General features: G+C 44.0%; 1 protein-coding gene across 1 annotated transcript in view; it reads left to right on the top strand.

Moving 5' to 3' along the window:
* rhpn1 (rhophilin, Rho GTPase binding protein 1) overlaps positions 1–27387 on the top strand; it is a gene marked incomplete at its 5' end in the record, with an annotated part of 72802 nt that overhangs the window by 31565 nt on the left and 13850 nt on the right. Inside the window, 6 exon segments of the mRNA XM_084308378.1 lie at positions 11309–11437; positions 13909–13984; positions 15235–15312; positions 17507–17631; positions 19657–19823; positions 21726–21913. Coding sequence (XP_084164504.1) covers positions 11309–11437; positions 13909–13984; positions 15235–15312; positions 17507–17631; positions 19657–19823; positions 21726–21913 — 763 coding nt within the window.

Raw genomic sequence — 27387 nt, 5'->3', positions numbered from 1 at the left:
AAAGAGGCCCCCTACACAGCCTGCCTCTAATCAACAGGCTTTGTATCCTCCCTCCCTGTTCCCATGCAGAGAGTCCTGACGGAGCCACGGGAAGCTCGTCCTGGGGGCTATTTGTCTGGCATTATCAGTCATATTTCTCTGTCTCTGTCTCTGTCTCTAGTCTAATGGTGAAGTCTACACACACACACACACAACACACACACCCACACACACACAGCACACACACACACACACACACACACACACACACACACACACACACACACACACACACACACGCACACAGAGGTCACACATACATACATACATACATACATACATACATACATACATACATACATACATACATACATACATACATACATACATACATACATACATACATACATACATACATACATACATACATACATACATACATACATACCGTACATACATACCATACATACATACCATACATACATACATACATACATACATACATACATACATACATACATACATACATACATACATACATACATACATACATACATACATACATACATACATACATACATACATACATACATACATAGTACATACACTGCTGTAGAACGGGGCTGTGAGTGAGTAGGGGAGGAGGGAGGTTTTGGGAGCTAATGAGAGATGATGACGGTGGTGTGTGTGTGTGGGGGGGGGGGGGGGGGGGGGGGAGGCGGGGTTGGTATAACTCATAAGAGCCTTTGATTGGCTGATGAAGACGTCATGTCATGTGTTGGCATGTGTTCTTTTGGAGGGGGGGGTGTTATGACTGTGGGAATTCAGCTGAGAGAGACACAAACTACTACCTCTAATCCGGGCCTGCCGTCTGACTCCACTTGGTTCAGTTTAAAAAAAAAGTTTTCTAATACAATATAAATTAGAAGAGGTCACTTTCCAGGTCGACTGGGATTCTTTTTCCCCTGTTTCAGCAGAATAAGCGTCCTGACACAACCGTAAGAGTACTGTAGAGTGTGCGTGCAAAGCGTGTGTGAAGGGCCCTTTAAAGCTAATCAGCTTGTCCTCAGCTTGACCCTAGAGGTGTGTGTGTGTAAGAGAGAGAGACGAGAGAGAGAGAGAGAGAGAGAGAGAGAAGAGAGAGAGAGAGAGATGAAGGCCTTGTGTGTAGGTGTGTGTGTAGGAGAGAGTGAAAGACAGGTGCAGATGTCTAACTGAGGTCAGCTTAGTGTGGATGAGCAGCAGCTTGAGAGGCTGCTCAGAGGTCAGTGTAGTGTGACTCCTGAGTGTGTTTCTAAGGGGCTGAGGTGTGTGATGTGCGGTCAGCAAAACGAGGATTGACAGTCGTTTCCAAAGATTAATTAACTACAAATTGTCATTTAGTGACTCGTTTAATCCTGTGAATTGGTCTGTAGTAGTTCTTTTTTTTTGTATTTTATTTTTTTTATATCTGTAGTAGTTCTATATTTATTATATTATGATAAGGCTGCCGATTCTATTAACACCACTATTTTTTTTAGCTCACGATTAACTTTTAAGAATTTATTTATTTATTAGTGCTGTCAGGCGAATTTTTTTTTAAATCTAATTAAATACAGGATTTGTAATTAATTAATCAAATTAATCGCATTTTAATCGCATAACCATTTTATGCCTGATATTCTATATTCTATAATCATATTTCAAATAGCATGTGTCCGGATGGCAGAATTCAGTACTGTATCTACAAAACCTTCTGTTTAATCATCTTCCATTTATTTATTTGCTTAGATTTTTCAGGTCTGGTCAATTTTAGCATGGTGTTATTCACAGTCAAAGATAAAAAATGTTTAAATAAAATTGAATTGATATTCTCATTTGGTTCATTACAATTTACTCAAGCCTAGTAACAGACACAGTATTTCTGACACTGGGAATACATTCCCTGAGATCCATAGATGTCCCTAGAATCAGATACCAAGAACATGCAAATGGACCATGTAAAAAAAAAAAGTCTGTAAATGTTTATTCTACGTTCTTATGGAATGAATGATATTAAAAAAAATAATAAACAATATTAATTAAGTTAATTTTCATAACACGATCATTTGCTGTGTAATTAATTAATCTAATTAATGCGATGAACTGACAGGCACAGCGCTATTATTCATATATATATATTTTTTATACTAGACTTGAGAGAGATGAGGAAGGGGCAAGAGAGAAAAGAGAGCTGGGAGAGTGTGTGTGTGTGAGAGAGAGAGGGGGGGTGGTGTGAGTACTCAGCCCTTGTGTGGGTGAATGTAACAAGTTCCTAACGTTTTCTTTCCCCTATTATTTCATGCACATTGTTTGTGCATGTGCATTGTTTTAAATTATTATTTTCTTAAGTTATTTTGTGCATCACTCTGTTTTGAATTTGATGCAAATTTGCAATGCATGAGGGTCATCCTTTTGTGTTAAATGGCTGCATAAAGCAAGCATTTGTTGACTCTTATGTTGATAAGAGTATTAAAACTTGGAACTTGAAAAATACCTGTTTAAGGTAGATACAAAAGTTAACTATGGACAATCATGCAATTAATCAGATTAAATATTTTAATCGATTGACAGCACTAGATATTATATTATATATTATGTAGAAGACAAGTGGAGCAATCTTCCATTCTTCCACAGACATGATGAATATTACATTTCTCTTTTTCATCTCTATTGTAGGTTATGATGGGATGTGAGGTTAGGCTTGAGTAAGGTTTTGATTGATTGATTGAAAACTTTATTAACATATTGCAGAATGGGTACAATACAGTACAGCTCAATACAAACAACTGCTAAGAGGATGAAGACCAGAAAAATACTTTTGTCTTGTTTACATAAGGGTCCCCCATTTTCAATTCATCAAGACATTTATGACATACAAGACATTGGGGATTGGGTGGAGTGGGGGGGGGGGGGGGATTTTGACATTTACCGGGGCCAGTTTCTAAATGCAGCCACCCGTAGGTGCTCTTTGAGAGTGGTTTGAAGGAGGGTAGGGATTCACATTCCTTTATGGCTGTGGGTAGGGCGTTCCACATTGATTCCATAATTGCGAAACGTGTTTAGTCCCTTGTTTGAGCCGAATCTGGGTTGAACATGATTTGTGGAACTCCCTCTGGTGTTGTGGTCGTGGACTTCACTGACCGTTAGGAAGTATTTCGACATGTACATGCGTATCTTTGTGGTGTTGTAGTGTATCTTATAGACCAGGCCCATTGCAAGTTGCTGTACTCTGTCGTCTACTCTAAGCCATCCTAGGTAGTCAAAGTGGGCAGGGGTGAGGTGGGTTCTAGGAGTAAGGTCAAGCAGTAGTCTGACCAGTTTGTTTTGTGATGTTTGAAGCCTTGTTTTTAGGGCCTTTGAGGTGCTTTGGTACCATGAGGCGCAGGCATAGTCATAGTACCCTTGAATGAGCACTTCTGTTAGAGTCTTCAAGGTATTCTTATTTACCAGAGAGGAGATCCGGTACAAGAATCTTGTTTGTTGGTTGACTTTTCTTTTTTATTACATTTAGGTTTAGGTTTATAATCAACCTTTTAGATATAAGCGGTGGCGAGTTGTGGCGTTGCAGCCTGGCCAGACGACCCGGGGCGTCCCGAGTCTGTAGTAGCAGTTGGTCTGTGGTGCTGAGCTGAGCTGTGATGTCACAGAGTCCAGAGAAGTGGGGCCTGCGACTCCTTTCTCTTTAATACATTATGCTAATAACAGGGTTCGCACAAGGTCCTTGAAGTGCTTAAAGTGCTTGATTTTTTACCAAAAAAAGTCAAGGCCTGGACTTCCTTGAAAACAGCCCCTTTTTTAACAAGGTGCTTAAAAAGTCCTTGAAAATCAACCATTTGCATTGAAAGTTTTGTTCATCCATGATCAGATTGTTCTGAATCAAGAAATATTTTTCTGTTTTAATCAAATCTGACGAGTCGCTGTCTCAAGCGCTCCATTTGCTTTTCCTCATTTCTTCGTGTGTGATGCTCTAGCTCAGTGGTTCTCAACTGGTCTAGCCTTGGGACCCAACATTTTCCTTAGTCATTAAGTCGCGAACTCGCAACCCACATTTTTGAACCACTATGATTTATTTAAAAAAAAAATGTGTTGCAGTAATACACAATCTTTCATGCACTGTTAAAAACATGAAATAAACACAAAAAAGTGCAACAAAAGTGCAACTAGGGCTAAAAATGAAATAAAACCCAATGAAATAAAATAATAATAAATAATATGCTTCTTAGCAGATTTCTTAGCTTAACATAACAGACCTAAGTTTGGGGGAACTAATGGGATAACTGGGGTGGCAACAAAAGTGCAACTAGGGCTAGTAAAAACCCAATGAAATATAATAATAAATAATTATGCTTCTTAGCACACTTCTTAGCTTAACATAACAGACCTACAGTAAGTTTGGGGGAACTAAAGAGATAACTGGGGTTGCAACAAAAGTGCAACTAGGGCTAAAAACACAATGAAATAAAATAATAATAATAATAATAATAAATAATATATCCTCCTTAGCAGACTTCTTAGCTTAACATCCCATTGAACTAATGGGATAACTGGGGATGTTGTTTGCTCCTGACAAGAGTCTCAAAGTCTGGGGTGATGGTAGGCAAAGCAACTCTGATGTCATGCTCAATGTCCAATCTGTTCCTCTGCTTTGTCTTCAGCTGGACCAGAGCTGAGAAGCCACTTTCACAAAGATAGGTAGTGCAAAAAAAAATGTAAAAAAAAAATATATAAACTTTTTTTTTTACACACACACACACATGCACATACATCCGCGACCCACTCAAAATGGCCCTGCGACCCACTTTTGGGTCGCGACCCACCAGTTGAGAAACACTGCTCTAGCTGGCAAGCAGGTCAAGAAGATGCTTAAAAAAACAGCATTTAAAAGTTAATTGTATCCTTCGAGTGACATCCTTGAAAATGAAAAATAGTGCGTGGGAAAGTACTTAAAAGACCTTGAATTTCAATATGCAATGTCTGTGGGAAACTAATAATCTGCACAGAGATATGACAACATGACTACACAATCAGGGTTTTCTCCATACAGAATCAGTCGACCAATCCAGTACGGTAATATGAAATAGCTTTTACTTATTTTCCCAAGGTCTAGGCCAGGTGGCGTGCCAGTAAAACACAACGGACAAAATGATTAACGACACCCAAGTTCAGGTGAAACTGGAGACGCTAGGAGATGGTTGATTAATCATGTGGTCTCGTCTCTGTCACGTGCATGCGCCTGTTTGTTTGTTTGTGTGCGCGCCCCAGCAGATGTCTTTGTGAGGCTCCTGGCAGGGTTTAATCCTCTTCTGACAAAAGATGAGCCTCTCTCATCCATTCAGAGTTCCAGTTAGGCCTCTTCTTCACTGACTAAGATTTGCAGTAAGAGACTGACACACACACACACACACACACACACACACACACACACACACACACACACACACACACACACACACACACACACACACACACACACACACACACACACACACACACACACACACACACACACACACACACACACACACACACACACACACACACACACACACACACACACACACACACACACAGAGCCTAGAGTGCTACTCTTATCAAGTCTAGAGTGTTCTCATACGGGACTCATTGCGTAACCGTGTGTGTGGGGGTGTGGGGAGGGGGGGATACCCAGGCCAGTGATCCAATGGGGAGTGTATAGTGTCAGTTACCGTGACAACGCAGTGATGTTCCGAGAACATTCTGTGTGTCGACATCAGACCCGACCCCCCCCTCCCCCTACACACACACACACACACACACACACACACACACACACACACACACACACACACACACACACACACACACACACACACAGACACAGACACAGACACAGACACACATACACATACACATACACATACACATACACATACACATACACATACACATACACACACACACAGACACACAGCAGCGTGAGCATTACCAAAGAGACTTGCAGGAAATAGTTCTCAATTGTTAGCTTTAGCTGTAACGCCATTGGAATGCACTGGAGAGAAGGTCAATAAAACAACACATTCATTATTAAGGCTGAGACCACTTATCGATTTATCGATAATAATCGATAACTGCCTGAAATCAATAAGTGCCGTCATTTATCGATTTTTTTGCATGTGTAAAATTTGTTTTTTGTTTTGTTTAAAATACTTTTTTCTTAAAGAAAAAAATATATTATTTAACATTACTTCGTTTGTGTGTGTGATAATAATATTTGTAATACTTTTTTATATATATATATTATTTATTTTATATATATATATATATATATATATATATATATATATATATATATATATATATATATATATATATATATATATATATATATATATATATATATATATATACCGTACTTTTCGCACTATAAGCCGCACTGGACTATAAGCCGCAGGTGTTTTAATGTTTAATTACCATATGTAATTAGCATTGGGACACAATACTGTCGGACAAATATCAAGAATTAACTCATTTACAAGTTGTATTAAGTTTAGCAAATAAGGGAACAGATAAATAACATTTCAATGCAGTCAAAAAAGCAATATTTAGATTTTTACATTTTCGGGTTTGGTCACGTCGAGTCACATATAAGCCGCACCGTTATATAAGCCGCAGGGTCGAAAAATGGGGGAAAAAGCCGCGGCTTATAGTCCGAAAAGTACGGTATATATATTTCTTTTAAATGTTCTACATTTACATTTACATTTAGTCATTTAGCTGACGCTTTTATCCAAAGCGACTTACAAGTTCTGTACGACAAGTCATCAGGAAGGGTACAACTCTATCAGCTGAGTAACAATGTTCATCAAAGTGTTGCGTGTTACAGTGTAGGTTAGTTTATTAGGACAAGTGCATGACAGTAAGGTTAGTTAGGGTTAGAGTTTTTTATTTATTTATTTTATTATTATTTCAGATAATGGTTGAAGAAGTGCGTCTTAAGTTGACGGCGGAAGATTTGACGGGTTTCGGCTGTCCTAACTGGGGTGGGTAGTTCATTCCACCATTGTGGGCAAGGACTGAGAATAGGCGGCATCTCTTTGATGACCCTCCCGGGGCTTGGATAGGCGTAGGTCTGAGGCGGCCAGAAGATGCAGAGCGTAGGGGTCTTGAGGGTGTGTAGTTAGAGACCATTGACCGGAGGTAGGCGGGAGAGGTTCCCTTTGCCGCACGGTATGCTAGGTCGAGGGCCTTGAAGCGGATACGTGCAGCAATGGGGAGCCAGTGCAGGTCCCTAAGAAGTGGGGTGACATGGGCCGACTTCGGTAGGTTTGAGATCAGGCAGGCCGCTGCGTTCTGAATGAGTTGAAGAGGCTTGGTGGCAGTGGCCGGGAGGCCAGCGAGCAGTGCGTTGCAGTAGTCGAGGCAGGAGATGACTGTTGATTGGACGAGGAGTTGGGTGGCTTCTTTTGTCAGGAAGGGGCGGATCCTTCTGACGTTGCTCAGGAGGAATCTGCAGGTTCTGGTTGTCGCTGCGATGTGAGCAGAGAAGTTCAACTGGTCGTCGAGGACAACACCAAGGTTCTTGGCGGTCGGGGACGCGGTCACAGCTGCATTCTCGACTGTGATGGAAAGGTCGGTCAGTGGGGAGGATTTGGCCGGCAGGTGGAGCAATTCTGTTTTGCTTATGTATATGTATGTATATATAATGTATAAAAAAATCGATAACTTTGTCCCGATTTATCGATTCTTCCAAATGGCATATAATCTCAGCCTTAATCTACATACTCACAGGGTCACATCTCAAAAAAAGGAATAGGTTCCGATTAGGTACTTGTGCATAGGGTTGGTCGGTAGTTCAATATTATCGTCAAATCGGGATAATACCGTGGTGAAATCGACTAAATTAAAGAATTTTACCATCTATCATCTATAAAAATAGGGAAACAATGTCCAGGCACGCACATGCATGCAAGCCATTCTGAAGAAGGTGTGTTCACACCGAAACGTCATGATTACAGGCTGCCAATAAATTTGGAAAAACCTGGAGTGCGTGCCTGGACATTGTTTCCCTATTTTTATATATGATATCAGAGGTTACAGCACCCAGTGTCAAGTCTAGTGAGGTGAGCGCGTTCTACTACTTTTTTCACCATCTATCATCTGACAGTGGCTCAAGAGGTAGAGCGGTCGTTTGGTAATCTAAAAGCTTCCTGTCGCCTCCGCCATTGGTGTGTGAATGAATGGGTGAATGTGAGGCAAAAGTTGCCAATAAATGCAGTCCATCTAAATGTACGATAACAACCACAATTTAACTCTCATTTCTCTCAGAGATCTTCAGTATTTGGTATGTTAATTTGAAAAAATAAATTGGATCATTTACCTTGTGATTTTACATACATACAAATATCGTATATGGGAAAAATATGTGGTATGAAAAATGCCTTTCATATTGCCCCGGCCCTACTGGTATGAGCGTTGGATATGCTGAGTTCTCACAGATGGCCATTAACAGCAGCAAAGTGTTGGGGGTTCAATTCATTGCCTATGAAGAGCAGCGGGGAGGGGTGGAGCCTAGCCACAGCTGTGAAGCGTCCAGCAGCCCACTGCTATCCCCCGCTCTCTGAAAAGTTGACTACTCCTCAACGTTCAGCAGAGTGGGGAGAGCTTGGCAACGACTGCAAATCAGAAATGATCGATCAGTGATGACAACACGGCAAAAACAAATCAGGAGATTGAATACTTTATTCTTACTGTATATACACAAGCTAGTTGCTACGCAGATTATGTCTAGTCTGCCTATTTGCAGTTGAAACCCCCACCACCACTACCATCACCAGGGACAGTGAACAGTTGGGGTGGGACAAAAAAATCGATACTACAATATATTTTTATTGCAGATGGTAACAACGTTTTCTGTTCGGAACATCATTAATGATTAATAATAATAATCAAGTTGTTAAAGGAACACGCCAACTTTTTGGGAAATTAGCTTATTTGCCATCTACTCTGTAGTTGGACAAGCGGATACCCTTTTCTTCTCTGTGCATGCATTAGGCTTAGGGAACAGCCGCACCGTTAGCCTATTTTAGCGTCATTCACTGGAATTAGGTGTGCCAGTGTAGCCTAGTTCCCAACAAAATACACTCCAAATACAACTCCAAAACTTTCCTGTAAACATATTGTGACCTGTGTATATTTACCACGTGGGAAAAAAGAATAATAATAACTAGACATTTTCGTTTTCTAAGCAGATATATACTCGGAAACTTTTTTTGCCGAACCACTGCTGCCTGGGCGCAGTGATTTCATCACCTCAAAAGCCCTGTTTTTTTTTTTAAACGGGTGCGGCTGTTCCCTAAGTCTAATGCATGCACAGAGAAGAAAACTCCAGGGTAGATGGCAAATAAGCAAATTTCCCAAAAAGTTGGCGTGTTCCTTTAAAAGAGGCACTATGCAATGTGTTGTACATTGTTTCATGTACAATCGGACAGTTTGTGATGCACAATAAATAATCTGATACGCTTTCATGTCAATTCTGTGAATAAATACATAATTCCTATTTATTGCCTTTTTTATGGGTATTTTTCTTGTTCAGTTACACAGATACTGTGATGTATCGTAGATTAATATATCGATTATCGCCGATATCGTGTATCAGATTGAGATTGAGATTATTTTATTGTCACAGCTTTTTTAAATGTACATACATTCAGAAAAACTTCTGCTGCTTGTTTTTCCCGGCTCCTCAACTGTAGTAGATGTTCTATCTATGCAAACTATACAATACAAGGTCTTTATTTAAAAATAATTATTTTACAAGGTAAAAAAATTTGCATAAATTAAAAAGAAAACAATATGATTCTACAGTGTAAGTTTAAGTTTAAGTTTAAGTTTATTTGGATCCCCATTAGCCACAGCAGTGCTGGGGCTATTCTTCCTGGGGTCCATAAAGTAAGTAGCAGCAGTGTGTGCATGTAATAAGTGTGCTTGTGTGGTGTGTAAATCACTTAATGTGCTTTTGTGTGTATGCTAATGTAATTAGGGCTGACCTTCGAATTTCTTTTGGAATTCGAAGCTTCGGGGCCGAGATTCGATTTTAATTCGAACCTTTGAGATAAAAAAAAAATATATAATATTTTTATTTATTAAAAAAGAAATTATGTTGTGGGACTTGTACAGCACTTTGTTCAACTTTATCAGTGCTGTAAAGTTTAAACCTTTTTAAATCTTAGACAAACAAAACACTTTGCTTTCATGAAATATTGTAAGCCGTCATTTGAGGGTTTATAAAAGCAGCACAATGAACACAAATCTGTCAGTGCCGAGTCCGACCTCATCTTAAATAACAAACAGCATTGCTTGTTGTAGTTAACAAAGAGAGGCAGAGTTGATTTTGCACACAATTTTTTTTAATTTTTTTTCCCTTAGTAATAGAATTTTATTTTCATATTGGAATCCCATGCCCATCGAACGAAGCTTCGAAGCTTCGAAGTATTTAAGACAGCCCTACATCTTATAATTCAGAGTCCATCATTGAGACTGGTATCTATCTTCTTGTCTCTCTCTGGAGAAGACGGTAAGCTAATTTCCCAAAATGTTGGAGTTTTCCTTTAATTCATGTTAAAGTCAGCTGTGGTTTGTCCTAATGCCCAGAGAGCACTTTAGCCAACGTCACTTAATCCTATTAAGATTTAGACTTGTCCCTGATGCTGATTAAGATTGTGTTGCTGGTTGCTGCCGACCGATTTTCTTGCCGGTTAACATTTCACAGGAATCACAGGAATACTATAGTGATTCCTCCTACATACTATGGTGAATCAATACAGTATTTATGTGGTAAATCTATCGTGTGTACAGTATGAAAAAACTACAGGGATACTTTGAGGGGATGTTCGATATTGGCTTTTTTACCGATATCCGATATACCGATATTGTCCAACTCTTAATTTCCGATACCGATATCAACCGATACCGATTCCCATCCCCAAAAACAGAATAATTTCAGGTAATTAACATTACATATCTCTTGTCGTGGAATTAACACAACATTATGCATACTTTTGACAATAAATAAAATAAGAAATTGTTCTTACGTGCTTGCCTGGGTAAATAAAGGTTAAATAAATGTAAATTATTATTATTATTTTTTAAACCGATACAGATAATTTCCGATATTACATTTGAATGCCAATATCGGCCGATAATATCGGTAGGCCGATAATATCGGACATCCCTAAATGAAGCTGATAATTACTACTGAAGCTGACGCGGCCCCTCCCCAGAACCATGGTGACGGGGAGCCTGACGGGGGGTGTTGTGCTCTGCGTTGCAGGGCCACCAGCAACAACAAGGTGAAGGAGACAGTGGCTCTGGAGCTCAGCTTCGTCAACTCCAACCTGCAGCTGCTGAAGGAGGAGCTGGAGGAGCTCAACAGCAACATGGAGGCGTACCAGACGGAGAGGTGGGAGGAGGACACACTACACACTACACACACACACATACAGAATCACATGCACGTACACACGCACACCCAGCCATCCAGCATCACACACAGACACATACAGAATCACACGCATGTACACGTCACACACACACACACACTCCCAGCCATCCAGCATCACACACACACACACATACATACATACAGAATAACACACACACACCCAGCCATCCAGCATCACACACACACACACACACACACACACACACACACACACACACACACACACACACACACACACACACACACACACACACACACACACACACACACACACGCACACACACACACACACACACACATAAAGAATCACACGCATTGTACACACACACACACACACACATTCAGAATCACACGCATGTACACACACACACACACACACGCATGTACACACACACACACACACACACACACACACACACACACACACACACACACACACACACACACACACTCCCAGCCATCACACACACACACATTCAGAATCACACACACACATACAGAATCACACACAGCCTTGTCTCATTACTATTCGGTTTTAACATTCCAGGCCACTCTCATTAGGCTAACAACAGCTATAATTAGAGAGAACAAGCTTTGTGTGTGTGTGTGTGTGTGTGTGTGTGTGTGTGTGTGTGTGTGTGTGTGTGTGTGTGTGTGTGTGTGTGTGTGTGTGTGTGTGTGTGTGTGTGTGTGTGTGTGTGTGTGTGTGTGTGTGTGTGTGTGTGTGTGTGTGTGTGTGTGTGTGTGTGTGTGTGTGTGTGTAACCATATGGTGGGGTGGTTGAGTGGATGCCTGGGTTTGTGGGTGGGTGGTGACATGTGGGTATGCGTCTTTGTGGTTGGTAGGGTGGTTGGCTGGGTGGTGTCGTGTGTGTGTGGTTAGTTGGTAGGGTGGTTGGCTGGACGGCTGGGTGTGGGTGGTGTCATGTGTGTGTGTGGTTAGTTGGTAGGGTGCTTGGCTGGATGGCTGCGTGTAGATGGTGTCGTGTGTGTGGTTGGTAGGGTGGTTGGCTGGACGGCTGGTGTCATGTGTGTGGTTGGTTGGTAGGGTGGTTGGTTGGTAGGGTGGTTGGCTGGGAGTGGGTGGTTGGCTGGGTGTGGGTGGTGTCGTGTGTCGTCAGGCAGAGTTAGAGGATTTCCCCTCTCCAGGGTCACGAGCAGCAGAGCAAATCCCCTGATTAGAATGTCATTAATGACCCCATGGAGTGTGTTCATATGTGTGTGTGTGTGTGTTGGGGGAGCAGGGACCTCAAGGGTTAATACGTAGCTTTGCTTATTAGAGGGGGGGGGGGGGGGGGGGGGGTGAGGGTCTGAACACAAAGCCTGCTAGGGGTTACAGAACAGACTTGACTGTACAGATGCCTGCATTAGGGCTCTACAGCTCTATTAGGGCTCTACAGCTCTATTAGGGCTTGGTGTGCAATCATTAGACCAGATATTATTCACAGAGGCGGACAACAGAGTCTTTTATTAAGGATAGTCTGAAATTTACTAACAGAATGACAACATGGAGATATCTAGATTACAGCAATGGCCCTATAGCCTAGATCTCTGAAGAATGGCGAGCTAACAAAGTATTTATACAGGAGAGTAGACAGAACAAGTGGAGCATTGACATACATGTTATGAATTATAGATGATGTACAGAGATATGTGGATAATGGCGTAATTATGAGACAGCTGTGTGTGGGCATATGTGTGTACAAGTTGATGTGTAGAGAGAGGGGGCGGGGGTTGTGTTATTTAGATAGAGTGAAGGCTATGTGTGTGTATATGTGTGTGTTAGAAAGAGAGAAGTGTGTTGGTAAATTTCCCTCTCAGGGCTCTACAGGTTCGGCTTTTTGATATCCATCCATATCTGTCTGAATATACCTGCATATAATCCTTCTATATACCTACTTACCGTATACACCTGCACATAACCCATACAACCCTGCATGATAGCATATCAAATAATGCTGTAAATACCGTATATATACTTATTATTACCGTGACCAGTGAAACTGCTCTAGCACATAGTAATACACTGGCTTTTTTTCCAATATGATCTGTATAAATAAAACACATTTCTATCACAATCACATTTTGTACATACTATTTTTGTACATACTGAAACAATGTTAGCCCACAATCCTGTGCTGCATCATTGTCACATGCAAGTAACGTTACACAAACAAACTGTGTGCCTCCTTGCAAAAAAACTAGGGCAGCTAGACAGAGAAATAATCATCAATTGTTCACATCGGCCCAGTTTTTCCTCATCGGACTGATGCAATCAATAAAGAAATCACTGTCACCAGCAGATATATGTTTGCCGAAATATATCCGCCTGATTTTCGTCCGATACCGATATATATCATGCATCCCTAGTCTATACTTCATTATTATATACTTATATATACAGTACTATTGATTTATTTTTCTCTCCAGCGAGGCAGTCAACGTTCCAATGATCCCACTTGGCTTGAAGGAAACCAAGGAGGTGGACTTCACCATTCCCATCCAGGTGAAGAAAATACATCTCTCTCCATCTGTTCCTCTCCTTCACCCTTCTTCCCTTTTCCCTGCCCGCCTGGCACAAAGGTAGACGTTGACTACATTTAAATATTCCATAAAAGGAGACGTGAGTATAGGATATTGCTCCTTTTTAAAGAAGATGAAGAAGAAGCCTACTGAATTCAGGGTGAGAACATGATGACATCACACGGTGGGACAAAGCTAGAACCAGTTGAATCAAACTTGAGGATATTATTGCATATTATTGCTTCTTATTGGAGACCATTTTCAGATATTAGCTTGTTTTACAAGAATTAATTTCCTCATCAACATCTCACGATGAGGGGCGCCCGAGTAGTGCACCGCGTGCTGCCGTAGTGCAACACGGCTGTCCCGGGTTCGACTCCCGGACCCGGCGACTTTTGCCGAATGTCTCTCCCCATCTCTCCTCCAATTCTTCCTCTCTCTCTCTCTCTCTCTACCGGACTGCCCGGTAGCAAAACTAATACAAATCTACATATATATATATATATATATATATATATATATATATATATATATATATATATATATATATATATTATATATATATATTAGGGATGCTCGATATTGGCTTTTTTACCGATACCGATATTCCGATATTGTCCAACTCTTAATTTCCGATACCGATATCAACCGATACCGATATATGCAGGGTTTTCCCGTCCAAAAAACGGAATAATTTCAGGTAACTAATAATTTCACTGGATATATATATAACAAATATTGTTATTGTTTTTTATTTTTTTTAAACCGATACCGATATTTTCCGATATCACATTTTACTGCCGATATCGGCCGATAATATCGGTCGGCCGATAATATCGGACATCCCTAATATATATATATATATATATATATATATATATATATATATATATATATATATATATATATATATATATATATATATATATATATATATAAAAAAAAAAGCAGTTCAATGATAAAAATCTCCCCATTGCCAGTTTCACTTGATGAGCGCACCACGAAAGACGACATTTGATCGCTGATTGTCTGGCGCTAAAGCAACAAGAACAGTCCGAAAGGTCCTCCGTTAGTGAGGTATTAGGTCTGCTTTTTGTGGCGAGATTCTATAAGTTCTCAGCAAGCAGTTTAAATATGAGAAAGCATTTTCAGATATGAGTCTAGTTGGAATACAGTTTTCCCCAGGTCTGCTGTTAACAGCGTGTTACAGGCTCCTGTCTCTTTGTCCTCCAGGACTTCATCTGTGAGCACTACGGAGAGGACGGCTCTCTTTACGACAACGAGATCAAGGAACTGATGGAGCTCAGACAGGTATATACGTGGCCAGACTTAACATCACACATTTGAGACGTCTCTCTCTGACGTCTAGCTTTGGGAGAGAGTGGGACACATGATCAATAATACAGGCTGAACTGTCCTAGGGGATGATAATGGGTCATTTATTTATTGATGATTGAGATGATCCATCTCATTTTCGAGGGGGTCATAAACTAGAAACAAGAAAATACAATACATAACACAAAACAAGACAACGCAACACACTCATGAATACTGACAGGATATAATAACATGTCAATTATTAAAATGGGTGACATTCCACTTTAATCTCAGATTATATGATTGAATGATTGATAATATTATTTTGGTGTCATGCACACAAAGTGCCCACCCCTCATGGGTGACACCAAACATACTACTGCAGTGTTCTCCATGATTACATTACACATTACATTTCATTATCTAAATACGGATTACAGATCGGTATTAAAGAACATCTCCCCCGCTTGGCAAATTAAAATCTGCTACAAAAAAAGTTCCCTTCCTGAAGCACAACTCAAATTTTTCATATTCATCCAGCTCAATAAAATCTACATAAACGGAGAACATTTTACTAAAAAAGTACTTCCCTTACGTCCTCGTAGACGGGACAGTGAATTTGTACTTGTTCTCAATTTCACATACAGTAGCTCACACACCAAACAAAGTCTGTCCTCCTCTGGGGTGGAATTAAATCTGCCGGTCCGTAGAGCTTAGTGGTAATGTCCCTGACCGAATCTGTGCACATTATATCAGGGTTCGCACCCGGTCCTTGAAGTGCTTAAAGTGCTTGATTTTTGTCCAAAAAAGGTCAATACCTGGAATTCCTTGAAAACAGATTTTTTTTTAACAAGGTGCTTAAAAAGGCATTGGAATTCAAATCAACTATTCGCATTGAAAGTTTTGTTCATCCATGATAAAATTGTTCTGAATCAAGAAATATCAAGTGTAACTACCGTAATTGTCGGAAATTGGTTTTAAGCCATAAATATTGGATCCGATTTTCTTTTCAATAAAAAAACAGCATTTAACAGTTTGAGTGCTCATCACGAGTTTTCTCGGGTTTACGCTGGTTGAAGGCCCATCACGAGAATATTCGTTTTTTTTTTATTAGCGATTTGAAATCATATTTCATCAATCAAGTCTACTGTTGGAAATCCAACCACTCCAGGCGCTCTGATGTGAAAAAAGCGCCCCCTATCGTCTCCCAGATGGTAATTCACCCTTTTGGATTGAACTCAATGAAAATGAATGAGAAAAAAAATCCCTGACTCCACATTTTACTTCTCACTCACGCAGACGGCGTCGATCAGCTCCACTAGTGAGCCTCAGAGCAGCAGAGATTATGTGTTTTTACAGTATACACGGTGAATCAATAAAAATATCGATTTTTTCGAATGGCGATCAGGAATTGGAATAATCCATTTGGATACCATCTGATCTCAGGTAAGGAATCTATGTTACCAGTATTAGGATAATCAGACTTGTTTTCACAGAGATATAAGCTTTTATGTGATTATGTGATATTGCTGTTTGGCTGTGCGAGCGGTCAGTAACTATGAGAATCGATTTTCAACTCGCGGCACGAGTGTGCATGCGCACACATATACTATCGATAATCTAGCGTTTATTTGAAAACGATTCATAAATAGGCCGAACAATGACAACGTTCTAGAATATTCCAGTAAAAGGCGATTATCATGGAATGTGTTATTTTTTCCGTGAAAACAAGTGATTTTCAAAATGCTAGAAAACGGAAATGAAGCGATAAAAAAACAATCTGCTACGACAATGTTGACTGGAAAATGAGTCTTTGATAAGCAACGGGCACATTAGACACATAGCCATAATTTAAAACATAGATTAGGCGATATTAACGTTAACATTGAAGTGGCCCTGGGCATTCAAGGAGGTAAAAAGGAATTAACCTTGGCCAATCAAAGTGTTAAAAGTGAATTGTATCCTTTAAATGCCACTTTAAAATGGAAAATAGTGCTTAGAAAAGTACTTGAAGTCCATGAATTTAATTTTGCAATGTCTGTGGGAAGCCTGTTATACACAATATATTATATATATAATTTTCTTCATAAATATTTCAAAATGTTTTATATAACACCATTTAGTACTATAATGCAGTTTGCATCGTTCTTCTTTCTGTTGTGTGTTCACATGGTTGTGTTTTTGTCAGGCCATGCGAACCCCCAGTCGTAACCAGGCAGGTCTGGAGCTACTGATGGAGTATTACAACCAGCTGTATTACCTGGACCAGCGCTTCTGCCCTGCACACAGGAACCTGGGAGTCCACTTCCACTGGTCAGACACACACACACACACACACACATGCACGCTTGCACACATGCACTCACACGCGGTGAAAACAACAACTGATTTATGTCATTATCAAAACAGACAAGGGACGTCTGGACTTTTACTTTTGCTTAACAACATTGTTCAATATTACACTTACTGTATATTTCTGTATATTATTATTTGTACTGTATATTTTATATTAGAATGTATATATACATAACATAGGAAATGTATATCCCGGACCGTATTTTATTCTTAGGCTTATTTTATTCTTTATTCTTATGCTTATTTTTATTCTTATTCGTGACTTTGTTTTGTCTACTTAAATGTTTACTGTGAGCGATTTGTAGTGCCAAATTTCCCTCGGGATGAATACAGTATTTCTATTCTATTCTATTCTATTCTATACAGTATACAATAAAAAGCATTATTGATATCCAGAGACCTCCAGTTACATACAGTGTGTGTTCAGTTGACAATTGAGTTGATTTGCACAGAATGTTTGTGTGTAGTTGTCTATCTTCCAACATGGCAGCCTGTAACCATTAGTAATCACTTTCAAAAGAAAATGCCTAATCTCTGTGCAGCATGGGCATTACTGTTCCTCTCTCACTCTCTCTCTCTCTCTCTCTCTCTCTCTCTCTCTCTCTCTCTCTCTCTCTCTCTCTCTCTCTCTCTCTCTCTCTCTCTCTCTCTCTCTCTCTCTCTCTCGCTCAATCAACCACACACTCTTTTTTTCCCCCACTTTTTCTCCCCATTTTTCTATTTTTCTCCCATCCCAATTTCGTATATCCAATTCTCCCCTCCCCTGTCTTGAACATTGCTGGACTATGCCTCCCACAGGTCGGTTGTAGTGAGGACAGAAGCCTTGCATCACGTGTCCCCTCCGGTACACGAGGAGGCAGCCTGTCGCATCTTTTCACCGCAGCAGCTCGAACTCTCAGTGGCGAGGAGTAACGCGTGGGAGGCTCACGCTGCCCCCGTCACTTCCTGCTTCCATCGCACCGGCGTCACCAAACCGACCTGTAGGAGTCGCTGTCCACAACGTCAAATCCCCACCCACCGGCTTTCCCACCCTCTAACACTTGCCAATTGTGTTAGTATGAACGACCGGCCAGCCGGTAGCAACGCCGAGAGCTGGGCTCGAATCCAGCGTCTCCTGCGTTAGAGGCGAGCGCCTTGCCCACTGCGCCAATCAGCCGCCTCAACCACACACTCTTGTTCTCATATAGGGTATCTATCTGCAGGGTATCAAAAAGTCTTAAATTGTATTTGCACAGGTATACAATTTTTGGAGGGCAGCCTGACTGTTGGGAGCATAAATAATATTAAATATATAAAATGTTTTTGTATTCAAGTCATTGTTTTTGCTTGTATGGAATGTGCAATAATAAAAATGTTAAAAGTGCAGTATCGCTATGTGTTTAAAATGTTTTTTTTGCTAGTATGGTTTGTAAAACTGGGTGAAACCGGCAGATACTCTGTCATACACAAACACGCATAGACGTACACACTAGGCCTGTCCCCGACTAAGGATTTGCCGATATTCCATTTAGGCTGTGGGGGGTGCTTAATGTCTGAAGGAGTCGACTGAAGGCTTCTTGTCCTCTGATGGATACATCTTGATATTTGTCTAGTGTGTTCATTAGACAGGTGAAATCCTCTTTCAGTGCCTCTGTGCCCGTTTTATTAGGCAGTTAGCCTCGCTGGTATGCGTTCCATTAGCGTTAGCCACGCTTCTAGGCCTCTTTGCTTTTGGAAAGAATGATCCACATTTTCTTTTTATTATTATTATTATTATTATTATATATATTTTTTTTGCAGTTAGGAGGTTGGCAGTCAACTACGGCTCCTTTCGATCGATTAGTCGACTATTCGACTAGTCGGGGTCAACCCTAGTACACACACACACACACACACACACACACACACACACACACACACACACACACACACATATACACACACATACTATCACTCAGGCAGACCACTGTGAGTAACCGGTTGCTCTCCTCTCCTCTCTCCCAGGTATGACTCTCTCACCGGCGTGCCGTCCTGCCAGCGCGCTCTGGCCTTTGAGAAGGGCAGCGTGTTGTTCAACATCGGGGCTCTGTACACACAGATAGGAGCGAGGCAGGACCGCTCCACCACCGCGGGGATAGACAGAGCCATAGAGGCCTTCCAGAGAGCCGCAGGTACACACACACACACACACACCCACACACACACACACACACACGGACACCACACGCCTGCACACACATACATGCACACACCACATGCATGCACACGCACGCTCACAAACACCACTCACACACACAAACACCACGCACACACACACTAAGGCTGAGCCTGAACGTTCGAACGTTCGTTCGTTAAGCTGACATTCGGACTTTAATTAATGGGTTCGAACGTTCGGTGAAAAAAAATAAAGCAGGCGCAACGACGGTGAGGCGATGTGAAGCGGCGCGTCCCCCGAGTCGCTCGGCTCAACCAGTATGGTCTCTGCCGGGCTGTTGCTGGATACTCAACCAGAGCTCTAGTCTCAACCAATGCAATAGAACAATTTTGATTGAATGACAGGCGATTCTGCCAATTACGTCACACCGCTTGCACCCGCCTCTGCTGTTACCACCAATCGGCAAGCGTTTATTATTTTTTTACTTCCGGCAATGCCGCCATTGATCTGCTTGCGAGAAGCATTAACGTAGCGTTAGGTTTCCATAGGTGAACCTGCGGAAGGATCATTAATGAATACCAGCCTTTTTCGGCCACGGAGCGCGAGCTTCATGGCGGGAGGTGGTTGCGTTGGAAACAACTCTGGCCGAGGCGGCAGGCGTGTTGGGAGCCCGGCGGGACCCCCGCGCCGGTGTCTCTCTGTCTCTCTGCCGTCCCCCGTTCGGAGGTAGACGGTGGAAGGAGCCGAGGCGCGCGCCTCTCTCCTTCCCGTCGACCAAGAGTGAATACCTGTTATTGAACGTGTAACACTAACTAACTATATTAACTATATATATATACTATGAACTTTGATGCAGTACTCAGTAGCTTGTTTATTTTCTTCTGAGTGCTTTGTTTAATTACATGTTTACATGAACAGCCACCACTGTAAACAACATGTTTTTTCACCAATAGATTATGCAATGCCGCCCTCTGTAGAATCTATAAAAAAAAAAAAAAAAAAAAAGTATATATAAAAAAAAATGCAATAAAAAAATTTTTTATTAAAAAATTTACAAAAAAAGAACGTTCGAACGTTCGTTCGATAAACCCTGGCGAACGTTCGAACCCTAAAAACAGGGTTCGGGCTCATCCTTAACACACACACACACACACACACACCACCATATGCATGCATGCACGCATGCACACACACATGCACACACACACACTGATACATTTGTATGCATTTTTACATATGGGCAATGTACATCAATGTTCTCATTCTAGCAGCCTCTATACCTTTATGTTTCAGTCCTGTTCTCATTCTAGCAGCCTCTATACCTCTGTTTCAGTCCTGTTCTCATTCTAGCAGCCTCTATACCTCTCTGTTTCAGTCCTGTTCTCATTCTAGCAGCCTCTATACCTCTCTGTTTCAGTCCTGTTCTCATTCTAGCAGCCTCTATACCTCTCTGTTTCAGTCCTGTTCTCATTCTAGCAGCCTCTATACCTCTCTGTTTCAGTCCTGTTCTCATTCTAGCAGCCTCTATACCTCTCTGTTTCAGTCCTGTTCTCATTCTAGCAGCCTCTATACCTCTGTTTCAGTCCTGTTCTCATTCTAGCAGCCTCTATACCTCTGTTTCAGTCCTGTTCTCATTCTAGCAGCCTCTATACCTCTGTTTCAGTCCTGTTCTCATCCTAGTAGTCTCTATACCTCTCTGTTTCAGTCCTGTTCTCATTCTAGCAGCCTCTATACCTCTCTGTTTCAGTCCTGTTCTCATCCTAGTAGTCTCTATACCTCTCTGTTTCAGTCCTGTTCTCATTCTAGCAGCCTCTATACCTAACCACCACCACTACATGTATTATAATGTAAACATTTTGATAAACATGTGTGTGTGTGTGCCTGTGCGCTTGTGTGATTTGGGCGTGTGTACATCCAGGTGCGTTTCACTACCTGAAGGAGAACTTCTCCAACGCACCCAGCCTGGACATGAGTGGCCCCTCTCTGACCATGCTGGCGCGGCTGATGATCGCCCAGGTGCAGGAGTGCGTCTTCGAGCGAGTCACGCTCAGCGCGCAGGACACGCACTTCACCTCACAGCTCCGTCTGGCGCAGGAGGCGGCGCGGGTGAGCAGCACTGTGGCGTCGAGGCATATCATGCGTGTCTGGGCATGTCGTGTTGTGTGTCTGTGATTGATTGATTGATTGAACATTTTAATTAACAGATTGCAGAATGGATACAGTACAGTATAGCTCAATACACACGATGTGGAGCTCAGTGTTCACTATCTGAGCTTCCTTAATTAACCCTTCAAAGGGGACATATTTTAGTCCTTTTCAACCAGTTAATATAGGTCTTTGAGGTCCCCTAAACATGTTTTCCGATTATGCATTCTAGCAGCCTCTACACCCCTCTGTTTCAGTCCTGATCTCATTCTAGCAGCCTCTATACCTCTCTGTGTCAGTCTTGTTCTCATAGCAGCCTCTATACCTCTCTGTGTCAGTCTTGTTCTCATAGCAGCCTCTATACCTCTCTGTTTCAGTCCTGTTCTCATTCTAGAAGCCTCTACACCCCTCTGTTTCAGTCCTGATCTCATTCTAGCAGCCTCTATACCTCTCTGTGTCAGTCTTGTTCTCATAGCAGCCTCTATACCTCTCTGTTTCAGTCCTGTTCTCATTCTAGAAGCCTCTATACCTCTCTGTGTCAGTCCTGTTCTCATATCAGCCTCTATACCTCTCTGTTTCAGTCCTGTTCTCATTCTAGAAGCCTCTATACCTATCTGTGTCAGTCCTGTTCTCATAGCAGCCTCTATACCTCTCTGTTTCAGTCCTGTTCTCATTCTAGAAGCCTCTATACCTCTCTGTGTCAGTCCTGTTCTCATAGCAGCCTCTATACCTCTCTGTTTCAGTCCTGTTCTCATTCTAGAAGCCTCTATACCTATCTGTGTCAGTCCTGTTCTCATAGCAGCCTCTATACCTCTCTGTTTCAGTCCTGTTCTCATAGCAGCCTCTATACCTCTCTGTTTCAGTCCTGTTCTCATAGCAGCCTCTATACCTCTCTGTTTCAGCCCTGTTCTCATTCTAGCAGCCTCTATACCTCTCTGTCAGTCCTGTTCTCATTCTAGAAGCCTCTATACCTCTCTGTGTCAGTCCTGTTCTCATAGCAGCCTCTATACCTCTCTGTTTCAGTCCTGTTCTCATTCTAGAAGCCTCTATACATCTCTGTTTCAGTCCTGTTCTCATTCTAGCAGCCTCTATACCTCTCTGTTTCAGTCCTGTTCTCATTCTAGCAGCCTCTATACCTCTCTGTTTCAGTCCTGTTCTCATTCTAGTAGCCTCTATACCTCTCTGTGTCAGTCCTGTTCTCATAGCAGCCTCTATACCTCTCTGTTTCAGTCCTGTTCTCATTCTAGAAGCCTTTATACCTCTCTGTTTCAGTCCTGTTCTCATAGCAGCCTCTATACCTCTCTGTTTCAGTCCTGTTCTCATAGCAGCCTCTATACCTCTCTGTTTCAGCCCTGTTCTCATTCTAGCAGCCTCTATACCTCTCTGTTTCAGTCCTGTTCTCATTCTAGCAGCCTCTATACCGCTCTGTTTCAGTCCTGTACCCAATGGGCTGTTTCTGTGCCTGTAATGAGTGAGCTGCTTTTATTGTACAAAAAAAGAATGTATGTTATATTAACGATAGGTTATGTAGATAACCTAGTTATATTAGTATAGGCTAAGCTCCCGCTCTGAGCCTTACGAGATACTCTATATCGCCTGTGATACCTAATGTATCTCCCACGAACAAAAACACATGCACCCCACCTGTATGGGGCCCCGCCCCTTATGGTGGTACCACCCATATAATCATGACTCTGGTCATGACACACCCTTCCTCGCCAAAAACCCGTCCCAGGAAAAGATCCCTCAAGAGGGGACTCAGGGCGCGCAGAGCGGGAGCTTAGCCTATACTAATATAACTAGGTTATCTACATAACCTATCGTTATATTTCGTATGGCATCGCTCCCGCTCTGAGCCTTACGAGATAATGGGGAAGAGCGGGTGCGAGACCCGACAGATGTACCCCCTGAGGACCCGTAAGCCCACATCAAGGGGTGCGGGGAGCCCTGTCACCCCATCCTTCCTAACGAAGGGGGGGCGCAGACAACTCCACCTGAATGCGAACAAGAGGGAGCCAGAACCCCTTGAACACACCGTACAGGCGGAACCACGTGTGACTCAACACACTGCGGCCCATACCCATACACTCCCGCTACCCGACCAAAGGACGGGAAGCAGGAAAGGCCACAGACCCCAGAACCGCCTGGGAGACAGAACCCCCGGTCATGTCCATGAGGTAAAACCTTACAAAGGGGCCCGGTGAGGACCATGAAGCTGCAGCACAGATGTCCTCCACCGAGGCCCCACCCAGGAGAGCGGCAGAGGCAGCCACCCCACGAGTGGAGTGCGCCCTGACGCCCCCAGGGGGATCCCGCCCAGCCAACGTGTAGCAGAGGGCAATACCCTCGCACAACCAATGGGACAGGCGCTGCTTCGACAGTGCCTTACCAGCACGAGCCCCACCGTAACAGACAAAAAGCTGATCGGTAACCCTGAAGTCCTGAGTACGGCTGAGGTAAAACCCCAAAGCACGGACTGGACATGACAGGTGAAGGCCCGCATCTAACTCACTAGTGTGAGGAGGAGGACGAAAAGCCTGAACCACAATATCCCGGGAGCGGAAGGAACTCCGGATATTCTTAGGCACGAAAGCAGGATTAGGTCGCAGAGTGGCACCGCAATCGGTCCGAAAAGACAGGCACTCTGGACGTACCGAGAGAGCACAGAGCTCACCCACGCGTTTAGCGGAAGTGACAGCCAGTAGGAACGCGGTCTTGAAAGACAGCCGTCCCAACGGCGCCTGCTCGAGCGGCTCAAACGGGGCCAAGGACAACCGACCGAGGACCAATTGAAGATCCCAAGTCGGAGCCAAGGAGCGTTGCACCGGCTTAACGCGTCGAGCGCCAAGCAGGAAACGCTTCACAAGAGGGTGGCTGAACAAGACATTCCCCTCAAATCCCTCATGATAGGAGGATATAGCTGCTGCATATACCCTCACTGTCGAAGCCGACAGACTATCAAGGAGAGACTGGAGATAACCCAGAACAGCATCCAGGGGGCAGGAGACTGGGTCCCAGCCCCCCCCCTTACACCATTCTTGGAACGCACGCCACCTGCCCGCGTAAACCGCGACAGTGGAGGGAGCATGCGCACACCGGATGGTATCAACCACTGCGGGATCCATCCTCTCCAGACTCACCCCCCCACCAGCCACACCACCAGGCGTTGACCCAACACCGGAGGCTGGACAAGCACTCCGTTGTGCTGCGAGAGGGCCGTCGCTGACCACGGAATGACCCAAGGAGGAGCGACCAGAAGCTGGATTAAGACCGGGAACCACACTGACGTGCCCCGGTCCGGCGCGACCAGGATCACCGTCCTGCGCTCCCTCCGTATCCGCTCCAACAGCTGACTCAACAGCTGTACAGGAGGGAAGGCGTACAGAAGACCGGGCGGCCACGGAAAGGTCGAGAAGGCATCCACCCCCAAGGGGGGATGATCCGCTCGACTGAGCGAGAACCACAAGGGGCACTTGTGAGAACGTCGGCACGCAAACAGATCTACCGAGGCCTCCCCGAACCGATCCCAGATCTGTCTGACTATGTCGGGGCGGAGTTCCCACTCGTCGTGACGAGGACCGCCCCGAGACATTATATCCGCCGCCACATTTTCCGTACCAGGAACGTGGAGCGCCCGCAGACTGCGCAGCCTGCGGGATGCCCATAGCAACAGTTCGCGTGCCACCCGGAGCAGGCGGGCGGAACGAGTCCCACCCTGCCTGTTGATATACGCCGCCGCCGTCACATTGTCCGTCCTGATCAAAACATGCTGGCCTACCACCAGGTGGCCGAGCCGTTTGAGGACCAGGAGGACCGCCTTCAACTCCAACACATTGATATGCAGGACAGCTGGGTCGGCATGACCCGTCCAGCTGCCCCCCACTGCGTGGGTCCGAAACGCCCCTCCCCAACCTGTGAGAGAGGCGTCGGTGAAAACCGTGACGTGGGAGCCTCTGCTGCCCATGGGGACCCCAGCGGAGAGGATACCCAGCCTCCCCCAGTGGGCGAGATCCCCCCATATCGACAAAGGAACCGTCAACCGTCTCCCTTTGCCCCACACCGGATCTATTCTCAAAGAGAGAAACCACCTCTGTATCCGCCTCATAAAGAGGAGGCCAAGAGGAACCACCGTGTGGGCCGCCGACATAAGGCCCAGCAGACGCATCACCTGCAGCGCCGTAACCGTCCCTCCCAGACGGAAACCCCCGAGCGCGTGACGGAGATCCCCCCGACGCTGCTCCGAGAGGGTCGCAAGCATGGGCTTCGACCTCAATGTCAAGCCCAAGTACTCCACCTGTTGACTGGGAAGAGGGGTACTCTTCTTCCAATTCACAGCAAAACCCAGGCTGGTGAGGAATTCCACCACCAGTCGAGTATGAGACCTGGCAACCTCCTCTGAACGGCTGAGGAGCAGAATGTCGTCGAGATAGAACAAAACTCGTATCCCCCGACGACGTAAAGGCCCCAGAGCAGCCGCCACGCACTTGGTGAATGTGCGGGGAGCCAGAGAATAACCGAACGGCATTCTGTGGTACTCGTACGCTACGCCCTGAAACAGGAACCGTAGGAACTTCCTGTGAGGAGGGAAAATGGGTATGTGAAAATACGCATCCTTCAGGTCTATGGAGGTGAACCAGTCCCCCCTCCTGACAGCAAGCAGAAGGAGTCGGACGGTCAACATCCTGAATGGTCTCACTACAATCAACCGATTGAACATGGACAGATTCAGTATAGGTCTGACCCCCCCAGTTTTCTTGGGCACCAGAAAATAACGGGAGTAGACGCCTGACATTGCGTCCTCTCTCGGGACCACAACGACGGCCTGCTTCGCCAACAGAGATCGAATCTCGTCGGCCAGGGCTGTCACCGCGCCCGACCCTAACAATAGGGTCGGCACCAAACCTGAGAACGGAGGATGGGGTCGCGCAAACTGCAAAACCAGCCCCGCCTCTAACGTTCTCCTCATCCACCGATTCAAGGGACATTCCCGTCGCCATATGTGAACATAATCCCACAGCGCCCCCGCCGTCAACTGACGCTGGGCCGCAAGGAACAGCAGATAATTGGCCCGGTCCCCCCCGTCGTGCAAAGCACCCAAGGGGGGACCCCGACAGAAAGGGCCGGTTTGATACGGGAGGAGCGGTCATCAAACTTGTGGACACACACTCACCCCCTGAACACCCCTCCAGCACACGCTGAGGAGCCGTTCCGCAGCCAGACACGCAAGGCCTGAGGACCCCATGGGCTCCTACACGCCGAAGCCCTGCAGTGATATTGCTACCACTCAAATCACGCCAGCCTCTCCTTTGCAGACCACTGCCGGTTTGACGGGAGCGGGAGGCAACAGCGCGATACCCCGCCTGGCGAGGGCGAAGCCGGGGTAACCCCTGCTGAGCATTCAACAGAAGAGGCACCGAGTCCCCCTGCTGACCACT

This window comes from Notolepis coatsorum, assembly GCF_963971535.1.
Source record: "Notolepis coatsorum genome assembly, chromosome: 2".
Lineage (NCBI taxonomy): Eukaryota > Metazoa > Chordata > Actinopteri > Aulopiformes > Paralepididae > Notolepis > Notolepis coatsorum.
Note: the sequence above shows the minus strand (reverse complement) of the source record. Positions and strands in the feature narration are given on the sequence as shown.